At 43.4% G+C, this 15,023-nt stretch overlaps 1 protein-coding gene across 11 annotated transcripts in view; it reads left to right on the forward strand.

The window, feature by feature from the left end:
• Window positions 1-15,023, forward strand: part of LOC121533539 (CUGBP Elav-like family member 5) — a 242,950-nt gene that overhangs the window by 212,110 nt on the left and 15,817 nt on the right. For 4 of the 11 annotated variants that reach the window (XM_041839581.2, XM_041839583.2, XM_041839582.2 and 1 more), the window contains exons 6-7: window positions 4,314-4,460; window positions 10,547-10,739. In XM_041839581.2, coding sequence (XP_041695515.1) covers window positions 4,314-4,460; window positions 10,547-10,739 — 340 coding nt within the window. Of the gene's footprint in view, window positions 1-4,286; window positions 4,461-5,638; window positions 5,663-10,546; window positions 10,740-15,023 lie in introns of all 11 variants that reach the window. The other 7 variants (XM_041839573.2, XM_041839575.2, XM_041839574.2 and 4 more) reach the window with 4 other exon arrangements.

Raw genomic sequence — 15,023 nt, forward strand, 5'->3', positions numbered from 1 at the left:
ATAATCCCACCACCTTTTTTTTACATTTCAGTCATTTAGCAGACGCTCTTATCCAGAGCGACTTACAGTTAGTGAGTGCATACATTTTCATACTGGCCCCCCATCGGAATCGAACGTTGCAAGCGCCATGCTCTACCAACTGAGCTACACGGGGCCACTAAGCTCAAACCAGATGGGATGGCGTATCGCTGCAGAATGCTGTGGTAGCCATGCTGGTTAAGTGTGCCTTAAATTCTAAATAAATCACAGACAGTGTCACCAGCAAAGCACCCCCACACCATAACACCTCCTCCTCCATGCTTTACGGTGGGAACTACACATGCGGAGATCATCCGTTCACCCACACCGCATCTCACCAAGACATGGCGGTTGGAACCAAAAATCTCAAATTAGGACTCCAGACCAAAGGACAGATTTCCACCGGTCTACTGTCAATTGCTCGTATTTTGGCCCAAGCAGGTCTCTTCTTCTTATTGGTGTCCTTTAGTAGTAGTTTCTTTGGAGCAATTCGACCATGAAGGCCGAATCACACAGTCCCCTCTGAACAGTTGATGTTGAGATGTGTCTGTGACTTGAACTCTGTGAAGCATTTATTTGGGCTGACATTTCTGAGGCTGGTAACTTTAATGAACGTATCCTCTGCAGCAGAGGTAACTCTGGGTCTTCCATTCCTGTGGCGGTCCTCATGAGAGCCAGTTTCATCGTAGCGCTTGATGGTTTTTGCGACTGCACTTGAAGAAACTTTCAAAGTTCTTGACATTTTCCGTATTGACTGACCTTCATGTTTTAAAGTAATGATGGAGTGTCATTTCTCTTTGCTTATTTGAGCTGTTCTTGCCATAATATGGACTTGGTCTTTTACCAAATAGGGCTATCTTCTGTATATCCCCCCTACCTTGTCACAACACAACTGATTTGCTCAAACGTATTAAGAAGGAAAGAAATTCCACAAATTAACTTTTAAGAAGGCACACCTGTTAATTGAAATGCATTCAAGGTGATTACCTCATGAAGCAGGTTGAGAGAATGCCAAGAGTGTGCAAAGCTGTCATCTTGGTCCTCTGTAGCTCAGCTGGTAGAGCACGGCGCTTGTAACGCCAAGGTAGTGGGTTCGATCCCCGGGACCACCCATACACAAAAAAAAATGTATGCACGCATGACTGTAAGTCGCTTTGGATAAAAGCGTCTGCTAAATGGCATATTATTTATTATTATTATCTTGGCAAAGGGTGGCTATTTGAAGAATCTCAAATATAAAATATACTGTATTTTGATTTGTTTAACACTTTTTTTGGTTACTACATGATTCCATATGTGTTATTTCATAGATTTGATGTCTTCACTATTATTCTACAATGTAAAAAAAATTAAAAATAAAGAAAAACCCTTGAATGAGTAGGTCTAAACTTTTGACTGGTAGTGTATGTACATATCTACTTCAAGTACCTTTTACCCCTGCACATTGACTTGGTACTGGTACTCCCTGTATATAGCCAAGTTATCGTTACTCATTGTGTATTTATTCCTCTTGTTATTGTTTTTCTACTATTTTTCTATTTTTCGCTCTGCGTTGCTGGGAAGGGCCCGTGAGTAAGCATTTCACTGTTAGTCTACACCTGTTGTTTACGAAGCATGTGACAAATACCATTTGATTTGATGTTGGCAACTTAAGAGGAGGGCTTGTGTGATGACTAACCCAAAAATAAAGAGCTCGTGCCTGGTGTGGCTGTCATTTCCGCAGAGAGGAGAGAGAAGGGGTTAGTGAGGAGTCATCCGGATATGTTTAACCTTTCCACCTTTCATATTAGAGGCTGAGAGTTTGGTGCAGTGGCACAATGGCTGCTAGTAAATCCACTGTAAGTCTTCCAGGGACTCTGAAGATCCTGGAGTTCATGTAGCAATTTGAAGGTGCCGAGACACTGCCGGAGCTCTGGGTTCACACAGAATCCACCCTGATCAATACAACCAATCTGGGAAAGCCAATAGCTGGGCAGGGACACAGACCTCAATCTGGATAGAATAGGAGAGTACAAAACAGGAGACAGACTAGGGCTGCATTGGCATTGTACTCACACGCTCAATCCACAATTAACCACACTTCCATATGCAAGCACACTCCAGACCTCATGACAGAACAGGAAGGAGCTTGGGCTGCAGCGTCCTCCCTCCTCGTAGCTCGCAGACAACTTAATACCTTCAGATTATAAATTCCAACCCTCCCCAAGAACCTGGGAGCCTGAGCAGGAGAGGAAATGCACCATGAGTCTCATTATCAAACCAGCTAGGCCTTTAATAGCTTTTTTAGTGCTGTGGAGTAAAATATTCACTGTTTACCACTGCTGCACATTCCTGTATTGCAGTCCCGCATCCCTGCTCCCAGACTCGCCTAAAGTTATACCCCATAGTAATGTTAATGGAACAGATAGTAAAAGCTGGACAGACACAACACAAGGCCCTTCTACCAGAATGACTGGGCTGTGTAACCTTGGACGGACTCTCACTACAGATTATGGACTGTGGGTCTGGAGAGGAGATGAGGGGGAGGATGAGTGTGTTTTACCCTCGCCCTACTACCTAGGAGCGCATGCACTTCATTGTTAAGTCATACAGTGCACTTAATGAGCAGGGGCCTAATGTGGTGCCGGTGGTGAGGAGAGGCAGCTTTGTGAGGCCGTGCACTTAAGTCCAGCCAGCCGTCAGGGGAAGAGGGGATAAGGGGATAGTGAAAAGACAGGAAACATAGAGAGAGAGAAAAAAAATACATTCATCTTCCACTCCAGTGACTATCTTTTAGCATCTCTGGCAACCTGCAAATTTCACCTAGATAAGCAGAGAGCCCAGCACCGAGCCAGATTGTTGAGCCTGAAAATTAAATGTGATTGACACATTCTCAACCCCCTCAGTGGCTGAATTCAGAGAGAGAGAGAGAGAGAGAGAGAGAGAGAGAGAGAGAGAGAGAGAGAGAGAGAGAGAGAGAGAGAGAGAGAGAGAGAGAGAGAGAGAGAGAGAGAGAGAGAGAGAGAGAGAGAGAGAGAGAGAGAGAGAGGAGAAAAATATATATAAATATAAAACTTCCTCACTTCCCCAATGTGTAGCTGGGAGCCAGGGGAGCAGTATCCCCACTGCGGCTCACCACACAACCTCCCGACAGCCCCTCATAGCCCAAACACACCTCCCAGCTCGCTCCCGAGCCCTGCCCAACCCCCACCGCCACTCGCTGCTATTATTGACAATCTCACATCAATTTCAGGGAGCCTCTTATCTCAAATGACGCACAACCTTTCTACACTGTCAGATCAGAGTAATATTTCAGCCTTTTATAGGGATCGATTGGGCAGTTTTGGGTGGGGCAGGGGGGGGCAAGGCTGAGCGCATGAAAGGTCAAGTGTAGCGCTAAATCATTTGAAGATTCTTAATGAATGGTGTATGGCAGACGCACCTGCTGGTTTCATTATGGCAGCATGGCGGACGGAGAGAGACAGAGAGAGAGAGAGAGAGAGGGGTGCTGGATTAGAATGAGAGAGTCGGGAGAGAGAGAGAGAGAGAGAGAGAGAGAGAGAGAGAGAGAGAGAGAGAGAGCAACACTTAGAAGAGCACCTTCACCAAGGTCAAGAAGTGCTTACTGGTGCCCATGCCAATCTCAGCCCCTCCATCTCAAATAATCATATGTCGCTAGTTTTGGAACCTTTCTTGAACGTCTGGACCAAGGTTAAACCCCAAGTAAGAACTTTCTTAGAAAAAGAGTGAACTATGTATTATGTATTAATGCACAATATACTTGTTTGGCCTAAATGACATGGCTTTATAAATTGATGGAAGGTTTATGGTTGTATCTGAAAAAGAGGACATTACAGATATAAATAGACCTGGTTCATATGACTCTAGATCCCTACTTATGTATGTAGACTGCAAACAACACAGACACAATATCATCAATAAGACAAATGTCCAATCATGTAGTATCTGGAATGCTATAAAACTGTGAGCTTGATGTTCGATGAGAGGAGCTTGCTAAAATTGATGTTAACAACAGGCCTAGTGTCAAATGAGCAGTGTATTCTGAACAATTAAACCATCCAATCACATTATCATGCATGACTTGTTTCAAACTTGATAAGTCAACTCTAGTTCTTTAGTTCATTATCTAAACATACATATAGTAGCCAATAGTGACTGACTGTGTGGCATGTGATGTTGATGATGATGTTGATACACTAACTGCTGTGTGGAGGTGTTCCGGACAGAGGAGGGTTGGTTGGTTAAGTGTGCGGTCCCTCTCTCCTCAGAACGGCTACGATTCTCTCCCCCCCCAGGGCGCCTCCTCCAGCCTGGTGGTGAAGTTTGCCGACACCGACAAGGAGCGCACCATCCGCCGCATGCAGCAGATGGTGGGCCAGTTCGGCATCTTCAACCCAGCCATCGCCCTGCCCTTCAGCACCTACAGTACCTACGCACATGCAGTGAGTTAACTAGCACAACCCCCAACCCTCTGTACCCCTCTTACCCCACTAACACCATCCACACACGCAGTGAGTTAACTAGCACAACCCCCAACACTCCGTATCCCTCTTACCCCCCCAACCCCCAACACTCCGTATCCCTCTTACCCCCCCAACCCCCAACACTCCGTATCCCTCTTACCCCCCCAACCCCCAACACTCCGTATCCCTCTCACCCCCAACCCCCAACACTCCGTATCCCTCTCACCCCCCCAACCCCCAACACTCCGTATCCCTCTTACCCCCCCAACCCCCAACACTCCGTATCCCTCTTAACCCCCCAACCCCCAACACTCCGTATCCCTCTTACCACCCCAACCCCCAACACTCCGTATCCCTCTTAACCCCCAACACCCCAGAGGGCAGAGCACCATACACACACCGGCAGACCCCAGGCTCTTTGATGAGCTCACCCGGCCCACGCTGCTTTTCCCACTGCCCTTTCCTCTCCCCGGGGCCCCGGAGCTGCACCAGGGGCCAGAGATGACTCCGAATATTCCATAGGAACTTTATCTCCACACAAACCTATTTAGCCTGCATACAGAGTTACTGCCGCTTGAAGGGAGCTGAAATGGAATGAAGAAAAGGGTTCCATCCGACACCGATAAATACCTAAAGCTCAGTCACAACAGACTGCATAAATATACACAGTATGTATATATTTATAAAATAACGGAATTCTTTATTTATTTACTTTGCACTCTTTTTATTTTTCTTCTCTAAATGCCACGATTAATTGTTGAGGCTGCCCAGGTCTCGGGGGCTTATTCATTTCCCTCATTTTCTTATCACAGGCATGGTGGCCAGTATGAAAAGTGCAAATTGACCAACCCAGAGTAATTGCGAGGCCATCTCTGTGCTCTCTCCAGTAAAACTCCTACCTTCATTACAATTCATGAAATGCAGCCCATCCCCAGGAAATGTGGAGAAATGCAAATGTTTCAGGAGTGGTGGAGGCGGTGGTGGTCTGCTGGGAGAGCATTGTGTCCCGCTCAGGTTGGCCATGACTCTTATTTAATGTGGCAGAGCCCCACGCACCCCATCACACACACTACACTACGCATGCAGACACACACAGACAGCTACACACTCTGTCACCAACTCTATGCCACACAACAACATGTGTCTTGTTTTTCCAGGCACTGCTGCAGCATGACAATGAGGTGGGTACATGCCAATCCATTGCTAAAGTTTTGTGAATGATAGTTTCTAGTCATGTTATAGATGTTTGATCATTATAGTTAGTTATTAGATATGAGTTATTAGTTACAGTCATTATAGTTATAGTTATTAGAAGTAAAAACAAATATTGGCATTTATAGATACAATTGGTCAATTTATATTTTTTCAAGACTACACAGTGACTGATACCGTTGTAAGTGAAATTCTCCATAAGATATGAATCATACTGTATATTGTAATGCTTTGAGGTAGTACAACGTTCTGTTATGAGATCATTTCATCCCTCAGGTATGTTGTAATGAATGTATAGCCTACAGCTAGTTTTGTTTTATTCCACTATATACATTGTATCTAATGAATTCCATTACTTGTAATGTGCTTTCATTTGGCACAGGAACAATGTAATTTTTCTTCAGTGTTAGGTTTCCGCTAGTGCAGTTTTGATTGAATACCAGACAGAAACTTAGATGCTTATTGCAGCATGTGACAGCCTTTCCTCTCTATTGGGTTGGAATTAACTGCAACAGGGTGATACACTTTAAATGTTTCTTTACTCTATAAAAAAACGATTACACCCTCCCCAAGAACAAAATCTGCAATGACACAGAATTACTTTATCTCAAAGCCACTGTACATGTAACAGTGGAGGCTGCTGAAGGGAGGATGGCTCATAATGATGGCTGGAATGGAGTCAATGGAATGGTATCAACCACATGGTAACCACGTGTTTGATGTGTTTGATACCATTCCATTAACTCCATTCCAGACATTATTATGAGCCATCCTCCCTTCAGCAGCCTCCACTGATATGTACTCCTCCATCCATATGTTTGCCAGTATATATAGCTAGCAGGGTATGGAATATAGACATCTACAGGGACTGTATATATCCACAGTACAGTAAATGGCAAATTCAAAGAGCTACTTCACAAATACAGCAGTGGATAGGATTATAGAGTTGAGCTGACAGCCCGTAAATTGGATTTTAGTCAAACCAGGAGAGGGGGGGTTGTGAACACAAATTGTAGGGGTACAACACTGACAAAAATGAGAAATGTGCCATTTTCAAGATAGACACAGCACTGTACTGACAGACAACATCCAATTTGCAAACGTGATTTCACGAAACACAAGGAGAGAGGAAGATATTCCTATACCATTCCAAATGGCTGATAATAGTTGTTCTAAAGAAGCAGTGTAAATACACAATAAACCAGCTACCCATTATTTCCTGTCAACTGTTGCCTGTCAATACACATTATGCATATTTGTACACAATTCGATTTGATTTGTGTCGCACTCTTCTCTCATCTCAATCCATGTGTATATTCCTGAGAACAGCCATTTCAACTTGCTGTTTCAGAAATGCTACATGCCATTTCAGTGTGGGAATGGAAGGCTTGGAGATGTGCGACACCAGAGGCACAACATCACCAAAAAAGATGTATTAGATTGAATCTGATAAAAAAGAATGACTTGAGAAAATAGTAGTTTTAACAGTGAGCTAATGGTGAAGTTTTGTGTGGGTGGATGTACAGGAAGTGCATGATGATTGTAATACTGACATCGACAAACATCGCCCCCTGTTGGAACTAGTCAGAATATACAGTATATAGCGGATCCTTTTCAACACAACCCAACCCAACACAGATCAGGAAACGATCAACTATAAAGACTCAATGTAAATTGAGAATGTGTTTTACAATAAATTCAGCTATTTCATAATAGAGAAGAGCTTACAAGTGATATTGAAATTATTTACCTCTACTGTACCTTACAAACACCTCGAGTCATTGCATTGCACAAGCAGGAACTATGCACAGCCAATAACACAGAGGATGTTTTATATTATGAATTCATAAAAGGTCCCAAACATAATAAAATTGAGAAATATGTTATTTAGGTAAGGCTACTGTACAGATCTGGAAATTTCATGGAAAAGGACCTTATAAGAAGGACCTTTTGGATCCTGAGTGGCGCAGCGGTCTAAGGCACTGCATCGCAGTGCTAGAGGCGTCACTACAGACCCGGGTTCGATCCCGGGTTGTATCACAACTGGCCGTGATCAGGAGTCCCATAGGGCGGCGCACAATTGGCCCAGCGTCGTCCGGGTTAGTGGAGGGTTTGGCCGATGTAGGCCATCATTGTAAATAAGAAAATACAAAAAAACATAAGTGGGACACCCTCCCAAACCAACTGCCCACATCTTCATCAACACACATAAACACACACACACACCAAAATGATGAAACATGAAACAAACCCTATTGAAACACACCATAGCATGATGGTAACAAATGAAGCCCTTTAGCTCAGGCCAGGCAATTGCAGTGGACTCCATTGTCTTCAGGTTTTCTCTGCTGGAGTGCACACCAGTCTGCAGTTTCAGGCAATCTGCAGGTCCAGGACCTCAATAACCGGGGTCTTCTCTTTCGCTCGCTCCATTTTTTCCACCTCCTCCCTCGCTTCCCCCATCTTCTCCTCCTCCTCGGTGCCCGTTCAGGACTGGCTGGAAGGGTCACATGTGACAGTGCTGAGAGTCCGCGAGTCACAGAGCAGTGCTACAGAGATAATTGCCATGTGATAGAGGTGATTGCCTGCTGGCACCAGGGGAGAATAATGCCATCAGGTTGCAATAAAGAAGCAGATGCCTGACAGTAAATGGATGCTGTAGCACGGGCAACTTGTTCCCTGCTTCTATTCTTATTTTTTCCATTTCAGAGCGAGAAAAGGTTATGGCCATGATGATGAAGATTCAGTTCAATGCAATTTAGCTCTTTGTCTGCCACAGACATTTTGCTATCTACTGCCAAGGATAACTAAGAAGAAATATACTGTAGCAATGGCTTCTGAATATGGATGAAAGTCTTAGAAAAAAGAAAAACACATGAATAGTAAAAAATGACTCTGAATATCTCTGTCAACAATTCCAGTTGGTGGACAGAGGCTTTTTATCAGAGCCAGTTTGTATTACCCACTTCATTCCAACATAATTACATGCTTGAGCTTCCAATTTGCTGCATTTTAATTCTGAAAAAGCATCACTGAATGCCATGTTGTTATCCATGACAATCTGGCAGCTGGCATGAAGGACTGCATTATCTATGCATGTAAAGTAACAGCTATGCGGAGACTTTCTGCCTCAGTCTGTTATTCTACCATCTAGGCCTGCTGCAGCTTCCATCAACTTGTATAGGCCACTAGCAAATGGGTTGCAAGCTTATTAGAGTAAGCCCAAGTCCCCAGCTCCTATTGAAAGCAGGAAGAAGAGCCTGAGAGGGGGACAAAAGCCAGTGACTGGTGTGACAGTATGCTCTGATACAGGGGCCAATCAGATCAGAGGCCTTCTACCCCAAACCTCCAACCCCAGTCTGAACTTAATGAGGGCATTAACACCATCTCTATCCCACACCAACCACAGCTCTCACATTGACTTCCTCTCATTGTTTGTTTTCTCGGTCGTGCTTTTGTTTAGTTCTCCTCGCCGCCCCTTTTTCCAAACCCCTAACAGCTCAATTTATCTTATTCCGAGCAAAATGGATGATCCCCATTTGTCATGTTGATAAAATTATGCAAATGACAAAAGGAGTTAATAGATAGTGGTGGTAAGGCATGTAGCTAATGGATGAGGTGCCAGCGGCGCCCGTTTTGTGGCAGGACAGCCGCTTTTAGGTTACCTGACAGGGGCATTGAGGGAAAAATAATTGGCTTTTCCTATCCAGGGACTCCATGCAAATACAGGGAGAGTGGCATCTTCTGCCTCAGCCGCACAATATTGTCATTAACATCAGAGCTAGCTAGTGGCGAAGGCATTTGATTTCTGCTTAGCTGAGTCAGACTGGGGGTGCCAATCCACTTTTTCAACAGGACGGAGGGAGCTGTGGGATATTAAACAGGTATAGGGAGCAATGGGATTGTCCGATTGTGTCCATGTTTTTCCTCCACATACCTGCATTCCTCATCATGAAATACATGCCCTACAAAAGAGCATTGATTTCCCAGATAAACCCACTGATCCAGAGGTTGCAAACACCTTCGTACAATGATGGATTTTCTCTGGAATTAGGCCCTCAGTATCTGAGACTGAGTGCAGAAATACTAGACGTGTTCGTGGGTATATTCTAGGCAGTATTGGATAGAGAATGGGTTTAGCTGTGTGTTCGTGCTAAGTGGTGTCAGCCCAGTTCTTTATCAGTGTGTCCAGTGTAAATGGACTGCCATTACAGGTTGCTGCTCGTGACACGCCAGTGGCACCGCAGCAAGTTCAAAAGATCCTAGCAAGCGGAGCCACTGAGAGATGTCACTGCCCCTCCACTTTACCTTACACAACCAGAGAGGGACACTCACAGAGAAGTTTGACAAAGGAAGATAAATGCAATTCAATTCTGCCTCTGAACTTTCCCAGTTCCCTAGAGACAGGAATAATGTGCACATGTCAATCCGTTGATTTGAATGAGCCCAACAGACAGCTATTGAAAGATTCCTACAGCTGCTGACAGCCCTCCGACTGTGAGGATAGACAGATTCACTAAACATAGGTTGACAGACTTTTATTTTCTTTCCTTTCTTTTATTCCGCTCTACTTTCCATGCGCTATACATCCATCAACCCCATCTATACCTCCCTCTACTCTAACTTTCCTATGCTCATCTCTCCCTCTCTCCACCCTCTCTCTCACTCCGTCTCTTTCTCCATAATTTCCTCTCTCTTTTTCTCTCTCTCTCTCTCTCGCTTTATTCTAAATCTCGCTCACCGCCCATCCCTCATTTCCCTCTCATTCTCTCTCTTCTCCCTCCATCTATACTAACCTCTCTCCCTCTCTCTTCCTCTCTCTCCCTCTCTTTCCCTCCCTCCTGTTCCCCCAGCTCATGCAGCAGCAGGCAGCCATCATGGCAGCGAGCCATGGGGGCTACCTGACACCCAGCATGGCCTTCCCCGCCACCCAACTCCACCAGATGGGGGCACTCAGCATCAACGGCCTCCCACCCAACTCCATGACCCCGGTGTCTGGTGAGTTCCATCAGGCACTGGGTAAGCAATGCGTTTCATTCTCTTTGGGTGAGTGGGTGTATGCGTATGTGTGTTTATGTGTGTGGGGGGAGTTTGGGAGATGGGGGGAGGAAGAGGGAAGAGAGAACTCAGACTGCAGCAAGGCCAAGAGAAATGGGAAATGTAGTGCCTGCCTACTGATAATCCAAAAATATTCTGTTGGAGAAAAATGAAAAGAAAAATACATCTGATGTGATTTGCATATTTATGTAGTGTATGCAGATATATTTGGTGCAGTAAATCGAATCGGGAGCATAATAGATATGTTTACAGGTACAGGCACTAATTTCTCCTCCGTCTTTTGACCTTGTGCTTTGAAACACTTACACAGGATCTGCATGCAATTCCCTCAGTTTTCCATTACAAACGGCCCCAACATTCTATACAGACACATTAAAGGGAGCGCAGCAGAGATTTGAGATAGCTACCGCATAACATTTGCTTATTCAGCAATATTTAATTTTTGTAAAACTGAGGAACCCACAAGATCCTCTCTCACAAAGCATGCATCGAAATGAATAATACAAAATCTAAGTCTTTGTTGTGTTTATTTGTATATTTCCCCGACATTGCAGTATAGTGAGTTTGGTAACTGTATAACAATATAACTGTAACTGTATAACTGTGAGGGAATCAACAGTCAAGACTACGCATCAGTCTGACATTACCCATTTTAAAGCACCTTTACGTTCTACTCTGAAAATCAATATCACAGGCTAGAATGGGTTCTGTCAGTGACCATCTCTCTCCTGTCTCTCTCTTCATTCTCTCTCTGTCTCTCTCTGTCTCTCTCTCTCTCTCTCACACACACTCACTCACTCACTCACTCACTCACTCACTCACTCACTAACTCTCTCTCGTATGACTTAATACATGCATGTATATATGATGGAACAGGCCAATATGCACATGCTGTATACTGTATATATACACTACCAGTCAAAAGTTTGGACACACCTACTCATTCAAGGGTTTTTCTTTATTTATACTATTTTTTACATTGTAGAATAATAGTGAAGACATCAAATCTATGAAATAACACATATGGAATCATGTAGTAACCAAAAAAGTGTTAAACAAATCAAAATATATTTAATATTTGAGATTCTTCAAATAGCCATCCTTTGCCTTGATGACAGCTTTGCACACTCTTGGCATTCTCTCAACCAGCTTCATGAGGTAGTCACCTGGAATGCATTTCAATTATCAGGTGTGCCTTCTTAAAAGTTAATTTGTGGAATTTCTTTCCTTCTTAATGCGTTTGAGCCAATCAGTTGTGTTGTGACAAGGTAGGGTTGGTATACAGAAGATAGCCCTATTTGGTAAAAGACCAAGTCCATATTATGGCAAGAACAGCTCAAATAAGCAAAGAGAAACAGTCCATGAAGGTCAGTCAATACGGAACATTTCAAGAACTTTGAAAGTTTCTTCAAGTGCAGTCGCAAAAACCATCAAGCGCTATGATGAAACTGGCTCTCATGAGGACCGCCACAGGAATGGAAGACCCAGAGTTACCTCTGCTGCAGAGGATAAGTTCATTAGAGTTACTTGCCTCAGAAATTGCAGCCCAAATAAATGCTTCACAGAGTTCAAGTCAAAGACACATCTCAACATCAACTGTGTGAATCAGGCATTCATGGTCAAATTCCTGCAAAGAAACCACTACTAAAGGACACCAATAATAAGAAGGGACCTGCTTGGGCCAAGAAACACGAGCAATGGACATTAGACCGGTGGAAATGTGTCCTTTGGTCTGGAGTCCAAATTTGAGATTTTTGGTTCCAACTGCTGTGTCTTTGTGAGACGCAGAGTAGGTGAATGCATGTGTATTTCCCACCATAAAGCATGGAGGAGGAGGTGTTATGGTGTGGGAGTAATGGCAGAGTGAAGGAAAATCAGCCAACAAGTGCTCAGCATATGTGGGAACTCCTTCAAGACTGTTGGAAAATCATTCCAGGTGAAGCTGGTTGAGAGAATGCCAAGAGTGTGCAAAGCTGTCATAAAGGAAAAGGGTGGCTATTTGAAGAATCTCAAATATAAAATATATTTTTATTTGTTTAACTAGGCAAGTCAGTTAAGAACAAATTCTTATTTACAATGACGGCCTACACCGGCCAAACCCGGGCCAATTGTGCACCGCCCTATGGGACTCCCAATCACAGCCGGTTGTGATACAGCCTGGAATCGAACCAGGGGGTCTGTAGTGACGCCTCAAGCACTGAGATGCAGTGCCTTAGACCGCTGCGCCACTCGGGAGCCCTGTGTTTAACACTTATTTGGTTACTACATGATTCCATATGTGTTATTTCATAGTTTTGATGTCTTCACTATTATTCTACAATGTAGAAAATAGTAAAAATAAAGAAAAACCCTTGAATGAGTAGGTGTGTCAAACTTTTGACTGGTCCTGTATATGCACTAAGTTAAGCGTTGTAGTTGGTGGAGGCTGGAGAGGGGCTATTTGTCAAATATTTACAGTAACATTTTTTACACAGGTAATCAATCAAAGACAGTGATTAAAAGTATAGCTGAGGTGCTTCTTGTCTGTTGGTAATACAGGACATAATTACACTGCATTGTATGTGTTGTGTTCAGTATTTATACTGAAGCTTGACTGCAGTATAGTACTACTGTTATGAAAGACCAAGAGACAGGATCACCACATGTACTTTATATGCACACATTGTATGGACTAAGTATGCAGTAAATACATAATACTGATTTGAAATATACAGAAGTGCATAATCAATACCGGGATATAAAGAAAATATAATTGAGTCATATCAGATATTAATTTCATATACATTTAACCTTTTCAAAGGGCTTCATGATACTGCATCACCTTGTTCGAGAGAGCAATCCACTATGTTATAATCATAAGCAAAATAGGCTTTTGCGGGGGGTTGGAATCAATGGTGTATCAATCTGCAATGCAAGGAGCTTAATGAATTGGCCTTTGGTATTGAAAAGAGCTCACCATGGTGTGTGTTCCCTCTCAGGAACCCGAGAAGCGCTGAAGTATGTCTAGCATTTGACACGCTTCTGTGTAAGCTACAGTCTGCTGATTACTTTTATTATTGAATCCAATGCATTATTAATTACTGCAAGAGAGAGAATTTCCAAGGACTACAATAAATATGAAAGGAATTTGTATTCCATTCATTGGAGTCTGTGCTGATAGGCAGTAGACTGGTGTATGTATGCAGCATCCTCCCCGTTCACATGTCGACTGGTCCCATGACTTATTTAGAGTTAATTGAAGGAGCACATAAAATGACTTGCAAGGCTGTCTGTTTAAGGGGTCTGAGAGGTTCTACAGCCACTCAGAGACTTTGGGACTCCTACAGTAAATAAGTGGAATAATTCATTGTAATGTTAGAGACATGCTTTCATGTTCTTTACTGATGCTGGCCCACAAAGTTGTCTCATGGACTCTCCATATCTTGACACAAAACATTGCCACTATACTTAGATATGTCCAAAAATTCAGCAGTGCCAAATATGCGGCCTAGACATCAAATATAGAAAGGTTTTAGCCTCTATGTTGATAACCTTAGCCTAAATCTCTCTTTAATAACCGAAGAAGTCCATTGCATATCACTGGATGATGACAGGCGCCTCGCTAAATCCCACAATGCAGTGCCTGCATTACCATAAATTACAAACAGTGTCGTAAAGATGACCATTCAAAGCCTGGCTGATCTTGAGGTAAATGTGATGCATTACTCTCTCTTTTAATGATCTGAATCACCTCTGCGCCCGCCTGCCTATCACAACATAAAGCTTGTGTACCACAGAATAAAAAGTTTAAAGAGCCTGAAAGGTTAAGGGGTGCTTTCTGAAAACAATGAAACACCCATTTGATTAACAGATGTAAAGCATTTCAGCTTGATGGCGTATAAGCAGCCTGCCAGATGGTTGACTTGATTAGAGCATGTATCCTTACAGTGATGCATGATGATGCTTTTTGACAATAATGTTCAGCAGGTGCACTTCTTGAGCTACAAGATAAATAAAAATGAAACTAAAAAAAGATGCCGATCCCAGGGGGATAGATAGGGGGAGGGGAACGGCAGTGCTTTGTTAGGTCGATCACATGAGCAGGAAGGGTGTAATCAAAGTCACATAATGTTATGTTCCAGAGCACTGCTCTACATGGGCTGAATACATCCATTACATACATATAGGGCCCTGCCTAACAACACTCCCATTCAATTCAGCCCTGATTGTGTCACTGATGGAAGTGGGTTTAGATTGGGGTCAAAAACATGATGCAGGACGATTCCACAGAGT

The sequence above is a fragment of the Coregonus clupeaformis genome, chromosome 20 (assembly GCF_020615455.1).
Source record: "Coregonus clupeaformis isolate EN_2021a chromosome 20, ASM2061545v1, whole genome shotgun sequence".
In the NCBI taxonomy this organism is placed as follows: domain Eukaryota; kingdom Metazoa; phylum Chordata; class Actinopteri; order Salmoniformes; family Salmonidae; genus Coregonus; species Coregonus clupeaformis.